We start from the raw sequence: 12,363 nt of genomic DNA, 5'->3' as shown, positions 1-12,363 counted from the left end.
GGAGATTTTGGGAAGACCAACTTCTGAAACAATGCTAGCATCAAGCTAGTGTTGAAAGCTGAGTTTTCACAATGATTCAGTGCAGACACAGTATTGCCTTAATTTGGTGGCGATTGGTAAGCCACAGAGAACTTCACACATTGTCAATGGTATGTACTTCACCACTTCAGTTTCATTTGTCAGTCAACTGGATGTAGAAACTCACTGATTACTCATTCCTCAGCGATTTCAGGCAACACAGGGCAGAACAATCAATTGTCTGCAGACAAAAGCCAAACACTGAGACAATTTGTTATTTCCCTTCATTACATCGGTAAAGAAACATGTGTTTGCATAATATATCACTTGTAGTAACAAACATGGAACAACAATGCCTCATTTTCCCACACCGGCTAATTATATTTCTGCATGCGGTTCTCTTGTTTCCTGTGTTCAGATTTGTTTTGTAGGTGCAATTATTAAACAGCAGTGGTTGTTTGGTAAGCCTTTGCGGTGCATTGTTATAGGTGCAGATGTTGGCAAAATAAATCGCTTCTTTAAGACCTCTATAATCTTTAAGGATTATAAAAAAGACCTTGCATTACACAGGGTGATTCAAGATTTGATGAGCATAATTTGCTTATGGATTGTTGATCCTTGTTTCAAGGGGATGGTGTATAGAAAGCCTTATTGTAATGGCAGCTCAGTGGTAAGCACTGCTGCCTCACAGTGACATGGGTTCGATTCCAGCCTCAGGTGACTGCCTGTGTGGAGTTTGCACGTTCTCCCCATGTCTGTGTGGGTTTCCTCTGGTTGCCTCCCACAGTCCAAAGATGTGTATTCTGGGTGGATTGGCCAAGCTACCGTGTCCAGGAACGTGCAAGCTAGGAGGGGGGGGGTTGTTTAGCCACAGGAAAAGCAGGAATACAGGGATGGGGTAGGGAGTGGTCTGGGTGGGATGCTCTTCGGAAGGTCGGTGTGGACTGGATGGGCCAAATGGCTTGCTTCCACACTGTACGGATGCTGTGAGTTGCACAAGGTGCTGGTAACACCACACGCTGGTGGGGTGGCACAGTGGCTCAGTGGTTAGCAGGGCTGTCTCACAGCGCCAGGGACCTGGGTTCGATTCCCACCTTGGGGCAACTGTCTGTGTGTAGTTTGCACATTCTTCCTGTGTCTGCGTGGGTTTCCTCCAGATGCTCCAGTTTCCTCCCACAATCCAAAGTTGTGCAGGTTAGGGTGGATTGGCCTTGATAAATTGTGCCATAGCGTTCAGGGATGTGTAGGTTAGGGTGGACTGGCCATGCTAAATTGTCCCATAGTGCCCAGGGATGTGTAGGTTAGGGTGGATTGGCCGTGCTAAATTGTCCCATAGTGTCCAGGAATGTGCAGGTTAGGGTGGATTGGCCATGATAAATTGCCCATCGTGTCCAGGGATGTGCAGGTTAGGGTGGATTAGCCATGCTAATTTAAGCTAGGACAAATGTTCGGCACAACATTGTAGGCCAAAGGGCTGTTCTGCGCTGTATTGTTCTATGTTCTATGTCCCATAACGTTCAGGGATGTGCAGGTTAGGTTGAATTGGCCATGCCAAATTGCCTGTAGTGTTCAGAATATGTAGGTTAGGTGCATTATTCAGGGGTAAATGTAGAGTAGTAGAGTAAGGGAAAGGATCTGGACGGGTTACTCTTCGGAGGGTCGGTGTGGACTTGTTGGGCTGAAGGGCCTGTTTCCACACTGTAGGTATCCTATGATTCTATGAAAGGGTACCAAAGTGGATACAAGGAGAGTCAGATCAGCCATGATTGTTTTGAATGGTACACCAGGTAGAGGGGACAAATGGCCTCCTCCCATTGCTATATCTTACAGCCTTATGCTGCATGTTGGGTCTCACTGATCAGATTTAAGCTGATGGTCTTAAAGACATATGGATTCTATTTTTACAGAACCTGTTTCCAAGCCCGAAGTCAGTCTGAGCAGTTCAGAGGTGGTGGAGGATAATGGAACTGTCACCTTGCACTGCAACCTGACTGGTCATTCCCCGTCCATTCAGTGGATCAAGGACGGTCAATACCTGCAGTATAACGACAGGATGAATATGTCATCAGACAATCACACATTAATACTAACAGCAGTGAATCGGTCTGATACGGGAGATTATCAGTGTGAAGGTTACAACACTGTTAGTCGCAACATAAGTGATGTCGTGTCTCTTATTGTGTATTGTAAGTATGGATATCTATCTGTCTGCCTGCCATTCTGTTGATCTATCCATCTATCTCTTTCCCTCTCTGTCTGCCCCTCTGTTTTATTAAGTGCTCCAAAAGCTTGTGATTTTAAATAAACCTGGTGTTGTGCGGACTATAATGTGGTGATAGTGAGGACTGCAGATGCTAGAGATCAGAGTCAAAGAGTTTGGTGCTGTAAAAGCACAGCGGTTTAGGCAGTGTCCGAGGAGCAGGAGATTCGACATTTCGGGCATAAGCCCTTCATCAGGAATGAGGCTTGTGGGCCAAGGGGGGGCCTGAGAAATAAATGGGAGGAGGGGTGGGGCTGGGGAGAAGGTAGCTGGGAATGCAATAGGTCGATGAAGATGGGGGAGCAGTTGATAGGTCGGAGGGGAGGGTGGAGCGGGAAAGATTAAGAGGGCGGTGCTGAGTTGGAGGCTTCGGACTGGGATAAGGTGGGGGACCTTCATCTGCCTATTGCACTCTCACCTCCCTTCCCCCCAGCCCCACACCCCCTGCCAATGATCTCTCAGCCCCCTAGGCCCACAAGCCTCATTCCTGACGAAGGGCTTATGTCCGAAACATCGACTCTCCTGCTCCTCGGACGCTGCCTGACCTGCTGTGCTTTTTCAGTGCCACACTCTTCAAATCTGATCCCCAGGCATCTGCAATCCTCATTTTGTCCTCATAGAGATGTACAGCATAGAAACTTACCCTTTGATCCAACTGGTTCATGTTGATCAGATATCCTAATCTAACCTAATCCCATTTGCCAGCACTTGGCCCATATCCCTCTAAACCCTCCCCATCCAGATGCCTTTTAAATGTTATTATTGCACCAGCCTCCACCACTTCCTCTGGCAGCTCATTCCATACACACACAGTATCACAGTGGTTAGCACTGCTGCCTCACAGCGCCAGAGACCCAGGTTCAATTCCCCCCTCAGGCGACTCTCTGTGTGGAGTTTGCACATTCTCCCCATGTCTACGTGGATTTCCTCCGAGTGCTCCGGTTTCCCTTTACATGAGGGATAGCATTCAGAGGCTGACAGTTCAGAGGATTGATTCTAGGGTGGGTTGGCCATGCTAAATTGTCCCATAGTGCCCAGGGATGTGCAGGTTAGGGTGGATTGGCCATGCTAGATTGTCCCATAATGTCCAGGGATGTGCAGGTTAGGGTGGATTGGCCGTGCCAAAATGCCTGTAATGTTCACAGATATGTAAGTTAGGTGCATTAGTCAGGGGTAAATGTAGGATAATAGGGTAGGGGAATGGGTCTGGGTGGGATACTCTTTGGACGGTCGCTGTGGACTTGTTGGGCCAATTGGCCTGTTTCCGCACTGTAGGGATTCGATGAAATATATGTCATGCTTTCAAACGGCTGCTGGAGAAACTGCAACGTTGTCTGTCTTAGGGAATGATGATTTCAAAATATTTGCCCCTCCTGGCCTCTTCCCAAGCATGGCTCACCAAGGTAACTGGAAAAGAGATGCACTTTTGCCTCAGATCCCCGTGGTGACTGTTTCCTGGCCTTGAACTGACAAAGTTCACAGTTCAGCAGAAGGGGACTGGACCTTATCTCAGTGTTGCAGCTGCTGTTGTGCGCAGACAAAGAATGCAGGGCGTTGTCCCTCCAGGAAATCCCTGCTATTTGAAATTCCTAGTCTGCTATGCGTAGACAGCGACAAAAGTGAAACCCATTCGGGATCCAGGGAACCTGCCAGGTCTAACATTGCAAATGCAAACCTGGACGCAAGTGCACCAGATTCTCAACTGACCGTGCACGTGGTTCCATTAATCCTCCTCTTCCTGCCTCGTGTCTGCGTGGGTTCCCTCCAGGTGCTCCGGTTTCCTCCCACAATCCAAACCTATGCAGGTTTGGGTGAATAGGCCATGCTGACTTACCCATTATGTTAGGTGCATTAGTCAGGGTGGGGAATGGGTCTGGTTGGGTTACTCTTCAGAGGGTCGGTGTGAACTCATTGGGCCGAATGGCCTGTTTCCACACTTCTGGTAATCTAATTACAAGACTCTGTATGTTTCTTTCGCATGCGAGTAACCCACGCTAATATCTACATCCTTTACCTGTTGCAGTTGGTCCTGAAGACCTTCAAATTTCCATTGATCCTGGCAAGGAAGATATCACTGTGGGGTCAAACGTCACATTCAACTGTTCTGCGCAGTCAGTTCCAACTCCCGAATTCGAGTGGTTTTTCCAAGGGCATCCTCTGAACCGAACAGGACCGATGATGACTATTGCTCGCTACGGCCCGAGCCACAACGGCGTTTACATGTGCCAGGCCTACAACAATATGACTGGAAAATACGCCAATGTAACCACAGAGGTCCATGTTGTAGGTAAGAAGTAAAAGAGCGCCCTCTTGAGCAACAGGAAAGAATTGAACTCTATCCAAAGGTGCAGGCGATGGTGGTGCAGCAGTGCTGACACTGGATTAGCAAGTCCTTGAGCAATGTTGGGGGCTGTGGGTTCAAATCTTACCATCGTAACTACCGCAAGTCAGGGATGTGAAGCCACTTTCACAATCCTGATGACCAAGGTAACCAGGGATGACAAGGTCAGCACGAGAAAATTGAAATTAATATCATGCCGGGTAGCAAGGTAGGATTTGGAGCCTGGAGATCGACATTACAGCGACATCTCACTCCCCACATGGCTATCAAAGTGCTTGGCTGCATCCTGGATGTGACAGGATAATTACATTTCTGGAGAAGGCCTGTCTTGCCCACAGCAGCTCTCCGAGTGGGCATCATGCCATGCTGCCGCCCTTTCTGTGTCACCCCCGCGCATTTATGCCTGTATGAATATATGCCGCCATTGATGCGGCTGAGGTCAAGGAAGCTTTTCGCTCATCTGTTCCCTCGCGCGCCCTCCCCTATTGCAGATAGTGGAGCCTTTTCGGGCTCGCTCTGGGGTGACGCTCTTGGCGATTGAGCTGGCCCACCCACAATGCATTCTGTGCCCTTGCCACCCTCTATGCTTCACGTGGAGGAGCGCTGTGTCACCAGCCAAGGGGTGGCAGAGAGTAGCTGGCCGGTTCCTTGCCAACGTTTCACTTGATGCCACGTGATTCCACGGGGTCTCGAGTCAACGTCAAGGGCTCCCGGGGCAACTCCTGAGTGGGCCACTGCCTCTGGGTTTGGTGCCAAGCGTAATTGAGTATTGGAGCCGCACTAATCTCAGTGAGTTGCGAGCATTCAATCATATTTCTCACTTGTCGATAATGGACAGGTTTCAGGAGTCTTGGGAGTTCGTTACTCACTGCGGGATTCCCAGCCTCTGACCTGGTCCTGTAGCCATGTAATTGGAACCCATTGCAAAGGAATGTTTTTTACAGGACATTCACAGCAATGTCTACTGAGTTCCAATCACATTTGCCTTGAGCTGCAGAATGGACAGAAATTTTATGTCGGAAATGAAAGGTCAATTTTATTCATTGTGCTAAGTGAAATTTGAATTGATTTCTCTTTGGAATACATTGACCAAGAACAAAGACTCGTTGTTTCTCAAATTCCATCAATTGCAGACGCAAAGAAGGTTCATCATGCATTAAACCTTTGAAAAGCAATGAAAATTTGACAAAATCAAACCGGAAATGCAATATTTGACTTGGGCAGGGGATTAAAATGGGTGAAGGGCTTTTGCCCGAAATGTCGATTTTCCTGCTCCTCGGATGCTGCCTGACCTGCTGTGCTTTTCCAGCACCACTTTAATCTTGACTCTGATCTCCAGCATCTGCCGTCCTCACTTTTGCCTCATTCTGAGTATGTTTACCATCCTGTCCCAGTTAATGCAGGGTTAAGGGGTGAAGGATCCTCTTCAGAGGGTCTGTGCAGACTTGATGGGCTGATTGGCCTCAGTCTGCATTGTTGGGATTCTTTCCTTCATTGATTTTTCACCACTGATCAAGAACCTATCTCTTTTGAGCCTAAATACATGCAAGGGTGTTGCCCCCACAGCTCTCTGTAGCAGGGGGAATGTTCCAAAGTCTCAAAAACCCTCTGAGAGAGGAAATTCCTCTATATCTCAGATTTCAATTGGCACCCCTCTTGAGTATAAGAGCAGACAGTGCTACTTACACAAGGTGGCCTTCAATCCCGTGCTACATAGCCATGTGGCGTCCACCGATGTACAGACTTGGTTCGTTAAGCCATGGCAGATGCAGGGATAGGGTTGGTGAGGACTCGATGGGCTGTATAGCCTCAGTCTGTTATGCAGGGATTCTAGGGAGTAGCATTTTGCCAGCCCAACTGAAATACTTCTCCTTTGATATCAGGCAGGTACAGAAAATTGGAAATTGTTGAAATCCAAGGATTGGAGCAGCAGACTGGTTTTAACTCTCAATGCTGAAATTAACATTATCTGAAAACAACATGACCTCTTCTTTCTAGATTTAAATTTACTCGCTGAGCTGGAAGGTTCATTTTCAGATGTTTTGCCACCAGGCCAGTTACACCAATAGTGAGCCTCTGGAGCCATCTGGAGGCTCACGAATGATGTTACCTAGGGTGGTGACGAAACGTCTGAAAACTAACCTTCCAGCTCAGCGAGCAAACCTCCATCCAGAAGCTCAACCTGAGCTCCAAATCTTCCCAAAACTCGCTCTGACCTCTTCTTATTTACTGGTTCCATAAGCTCCTACAATAACTTAATTCAGGTGTCAGCAGGGAACATCAGGTCAATTTTATGTTCTGAAAGTTTGACGTTAAAGAAAATATGATGGCACAGTGGTTAGTGACTGCTGCCTCACAGCACCAGCGAGCTGGGTTCGATTCCCATCTCAGGGCGACTGTCTGTGTGGAATTTGCACATTCTCCCCGTGTCTACGTGGATTTACTCTGGTTTCCTCCCACACTCCAAAAAGATTTAGATTACTTACAGTGTGGAAACAAGTCCACACTGACCCTCCAAAGAGCAACCCACCCAGACCCCTACATTTACTCCTTCAACTAACACTACGGGCAATTTGGCCTGGCCAGTTCACCTAACCTGCACATTTTTGGACTGTGGGAGGAAACCAGAGCACCCGGAGGAAACCCACGCAGACACGGGGAGAATGTGCAAACTCCACACAGCCAGTTGCTTGAGGTGGGAATTGAACCCAGGTCTGTAGCTCTGTGGGGTAGCAGTGCTAACCGCTGTGCCGCCCAGCTCCAGGCCAGTTGAATTGGCCAAGCTAAATTTCCAAGTCAGGGGTAAACATAGAGTCGGGAAATGGGAGTGGGTGGGTTACCCTTCGGACTTGTTGGGTTGAAGGCCCTGTTTCCATACTGCAGGTAATCTAATCTAAAACAAATTGCTTTAAAATGATCTTTTTTGACACATAGTGTTTACAAGCAAGGGGAGGGTTGGTTAGTCAGTTTGCAATGCAGAGTGATGTCATTGGCATGAGTTCACTTCACACACTAAGGCCTCTCCTTTTCAACCCCATCCCTCGCCTGTGTTATCTCTTTCTAATGAGAGAGTAGGACAATAGCAACTTCACCTTTCATTTTCGCGCAAATGCTCCAGCGCCAATGCACTGATTTCAATAAAATGGAAAGCTATGCAGCAATAAAAAGACAGTCTTTTCTCTATATTCCAGAGCCGGTCTCGAAGCCAAACATTACTGCAGATGTTTCAGACCCTGTTGAACACAACGACACGGTGTCCTTGACTTGCCACGTGACTGGTGATCTGCGATACCTGAACTGGATGAAGGCGAACCAGTTTATTCAGAACAACGAGAGGGTGAAGTTATCAGAGGATAACGTCACACTGTCAATATTATCGGTGAACAGATCTGATTCAGGCAATTACACGTGCCAGGCATGGGGCTACAGAAATAAAGAAACCAGCAATCCATTTGAACTGAACGTTTACTGTGAGTACAAATCAGTGACGGTATGATAGAATTTTAAATTTTGCTGTTTGTATACCATGGTAATTTATTGAAATATTTGATAAAAATTCAGCAAGTGTCATTCGTCACATTATTGGGTATGCTAATTACTTTCTAATTAGATGACTGAAGTCTAAGGGTTCAGAGGTTGTGCTGCAGGTCTACAAAATCCTAACTTACCGACAAATTCCTGGTTGGACCTCCCTTGGAGTGCTGTCAGCAGAAATGGACACCACACCTAAGGAAGGATGTATTGACCTCAGAGGGAGTGCAGTGCAGGTTTATAGGAATGATACCTGGGCTGAGGAGAGATTATACAAATTGGACCTGGTTTCTTGAGAATATGGAAGGTTAAGGGGTGATCTTATTGAAGTCTTCAATGCAATAACAAGAAAAGACAGATAAGCTTACAGACGAACTATTTCCACTGGTTAGAGATTCCAGAACTAGGGGGCATAGTCGAATAACTCTGGCCAGTTGAGTTCAGGAGAGACGTTAGGAAGCACGCAAAGGGTGGGGGGACATTTGGAATGCTGTTCCACAAACAGCAGTGGATGCTGGATCAGTTGTTAATTTTAATTTTGAGTTCGGTCCAGCGAAGATATTAAGGGATATGGAGCGAAGGAAGGTATGTGGAGTTAGGCCACGGATCAGCCACAATCTCATTGAGTGGTGGAACAGGCTAAAGGGGCTGAATGGCCTCCTTCTGTTCCTATGCAGATGCTGTTTTACAGCATGCATTTGCTGGGGATTAGTTAGCTCAGTTGGCTGGGCAGATGGTTTGCAATGCAATGTGATACTACCTTCAACTCCCACAATCTATGAGTGCAGGATATAGGATCTCCTTCTCAACCTCGCTCCATATCCTCACCAGCAGTCATTCCCCCTCACCCCCTGCGGTTTGGTAACTTTACCTTGGCTGTTACCTTGGTCACTTTGGCTTGTAAAGATCTTGCACCATACCTTCAAACTCCAACATGTTCACGATAAAACTCGAATTAAAAGCTTATCTCGGTAATGGTAGACTTGTATCTTTATTCATAAAAGTTGATCTGCTTCACTCATCTGCTTTGTAGCAGGAAGCTGCTATCCTTACTCAATCTGGCCAACTTCTGACTCCAGTCTCTCAGTAATTAGATTAGATTACTTACAGTGTGGAAACAGGCCATTTGGCCCAACATGTCCACACCAACCCTCTGAAGAATAACCCACCAAGACCCATTCCTCTACCCTACATTTACCCTTGACTAACGCATCTAACACTATGGACAACTTAGCATGGCCAATCCACCCAAATCTGCACATCTCTGAACACTATGGGGCAATTTAGCATGGCCAATCCATCCTAACCTACACATCCCTGGACACTATGGGACAATTTAGCATGGCCAATCCACCCTAATCTGCACATCCCGGAACACTATGGGACAATTTAGCATGGCCAATCCACCCTAATCTGCACATCCCTGAACACTATGGGACAATTTAGCATGGCCAATCCATCCTAATCTGCACATCTTTGGACTGTGGGAACAAACCGGAGCAACCGGAGGAAATCCATGCAGACACGGGGAGAATGTGCAAACTCCACACAGACAGTCGACCAAGGCGGGAATCGAACTTAGGTCCCTGGTGCTGTGAGGTAGCAGTAGATGCAGCCCTTGAAAATGGTTGAGGAAACCAGTATGAGATGTGGAAACAGTTAAAAATCACACAATACCAGGTTATAGTCCAATAGCTTTATTTGGAAGCACTAGCTTTCAGAGCACTGCTCCTCTGTCAAGTAGCTAGAAGTCTGTTGCCCATTCCATTGCTGAAAATCTACCCTGTTTCCAGGTGCAAAGGATGAGTCTGGGCCAAATATTCTTCCAAATATTCCGTAAGCATCCCGGCAGTGTGGAAAGAGGCCGTTGGGCCCATTGAATCTGCAAGTTCATTTATAAAATGGAGTTCTTCGTTCATTTTCTGTGTTCCTTCTTTTCCTTGAATTCAGAAGAGATTTACCAGGATGTTGCCGGGTATGGAAGTTCCGAGTTATAAAGAAAGGTGGGACTTTAATCACTGGAGCATAGGAGATTGAGAAGCGACTTTATGGAGGTTTATAAAATCATGAAGGGCATTGATGGATTTCCTACAGTATGGAACAGGCCCAACAACTCCACACCGACCCTCTGAAGAGCAACTTTCCTCTCCATTTACCCCTGATTAATGTACCTAACACTATGGGCGATTTAGCACGGTCAATTCACTTAACCTGCACATCTTTGGGTTGTGGGAGGAAACCCATGCAGACATGGGGAGAGTGTACAAACTCCACACTGACTGTGGCCCGAGGCCAGAATCGAACCCTGGAGCTGTGAGGCAGCAGCACTAGCCACTGAGCCACCGTGCCACCCCAGAGTTGATGGGTGTTGTCTTTTCCCTAGGATTGGGGGGGGGGGGTGGGGGGGTGGTTTCAGGAGCAGGGGGCACATTCTTCAAGTGAGAGAAAAAAGATTTCAGAAAGACGTGAAGGGCAAACATTTTGCACAGAGGGTGGTCCGCAGGTGGAGTGAAAGAAGTGGTGGACGTGGGTACACTTACAATATTTAAAAGAAATTTGAGTAAGTACATGAATAGGAAAGGTTTGGAGGGATATGGGCCAGCAGCAGGCAGGTGGGACTAGTTTAGTTTGGGATTGTGTTCGGTATGGACTGGTTGGACTAAAAGGTCTTTTTCCGTGCTGTGTGAAGTTAGGACATGATGAGATCTGTGCCCAAATTCAAGTCCAACATGCAGCACCTGAGGTGGGGCAAAGGCACAGGTTCCGAGCTCCCCCCCCAAGCTGAAAGGGGCATCAAATCCTGCGCCAATCTGGTCTACACTAGCGCTCCCCCAAATAATACACCGTAGATACTTGAGTTGCCATGGTGACACACATGTTCCATATGCTGTGGATATCAGAGGCTCCAATCTCTCCCCTCACTCGGCCTACCACATGCGATGTGAAGCTTTTCACGTTGACACACATATGGCCATTTTTACGAATGTCCTTCCCTTAGCCGTCAAGTCCTAACAGTGTGACCCAGATCTCAGAGACAGAGAGCACTCCTGCGTGTTCCTGTTACTCGTAGCAATACTCTCTCTCATTCCAGATGGACCAGATACACCTCAGCTGACTATTGAAGATGAGAAGGAAGTGTATGCACCTGAATCCGATATCGTTCTCCGGTGTACTGCTGACTCTGTTCCTCCTGCAACGTTCGAATGGCTATTGAACGGCATCTCTCTTCGGCAGACGAGTGAAACACTAACCCTTTCCAAAATTAACATAAGCGACTTTGGGAATTACACCTGTAAGGCTTATAACAACCGCACCATGTTATATGCAGAAACAACAAAGAAAATAACAGCAATCGGTGAGGATTTAATTCTGTGTTCCGCATGTAGAAATGAAAAATATGCTGTTAGGGTGTACACTGGGATTTGGTGTTAATAATTGCTTGTGTGCATATTCAATGATTGCGTGCTGTGTATCAGAACATAGAACATTACAACACAGTACAGGCCCTTCGGCCCTCGATGTTGCGCCGATCTGTGGAACCAATCTGAAGCCTAAGAATCCTACACGTTTCCATTTTCAGCCATATGTTTATCCAATGCTCTTAAAACTGGCGAGTCTACTCCCGTTGTAGGCAGGGTGTTCCATACCCCTACTACTCTCTGAGTAACGGAACTACCTCTGACTATCCACTCATTGATCGCCTTCCAACGCTGTGTAACACGAGACGATGAAGTGGCCAGGAATTCCTAATCCATGCCACCAATTATATTGCCACCAAACCCATGCTGATTCAGCACAATCACGGCTTACTTATCAAAAGCTTTCTGAATATCCAAATAAACCACATCCACTGCGCCTCCCTCATCTATTCGCCATGTTATGTCTTCAAACAAGCTCCAGGGGATTTGTCAAACATGATTCCCCTTTCAGAACTCCATAATAACTTTGTGGTATTTTCAGAGTGCCCTTTTATAACTTGATTTTATAACAGACTCTAGCATTTTCCCTACCGTCGATGTTAGGTTGATGAGTCTGGAATTCCCAGCTTTCTCTCACCCCCTTTATCTTCGAAGCAGTAGGGTTGCATTTGCCAGCTGGAACTGTTCCTGAATTTACCGAATTTTGCAAGTTAGCAGTCAATGTATCCACTATCTCCATGGTCACCTCCTTGAATGGGATGTAGGTTATCAGAGTCAAGAGTGCGGTGCTGGAA

The 12,363-nt window shown here is 47.0% G+C and overlaps 1 protein-coding gene across 3 annotated transcripts in view; it reads left to right on the top strand.

Moving 5' to 3' along the window:
- Window positions 1-12,363, top strand: part of LOC140458900 (cell adhesion molecule CEACAM5-like) — a 58,851-nt gene that overhangs the window by 33,211 nt on the left and 13,277 nt on the right. For all 3 annotated transcript variants that reach the window (XM_072553649.1, XM_072553648.1, XM_072553650.1), the window contains exons 3-6: window positions 1,926-2,204; window positions 4,302-4,565; window positions 7,811-8,089; window positions 11,242-11,505. In XM_072553649.1, coding sequence (XP_072409750.1) covers window positions 1,926-2,204; window positions 4,302-4,565; window positions 7,811-8,089; window positions 11,242-11,505 — 1,086 coding nt within the window. The remainder of the gene's footprint in view (window positions 1-1,925; window positions 2,205-4,301; window positions 4,566-7,810; window positions 8,090-11,241; window positions 11,506-12,363) is intronic.

This window comes from Chiloscyllium punctatum, chromosome 34, assembly GCF_047496795.1.
Source record: "Chiloscyllium punctatum isolate Juve2018m chromosome 34, sChiPun1.3, whole genome shotgun sequence".
Taxonomy (NCBI): Eukaryota; Metazoa; Chordata; class Chondrichthyes; order Orectolobiformes; family Hemiscylliidae; genus Chiloscyllium; species Chiloscyllium punctatum.
The sequence above is the reverse complement of the archived record's forward strand: the minus strand, read 5'-3'. Positions and strand labels throughout refer to the sequence as shown.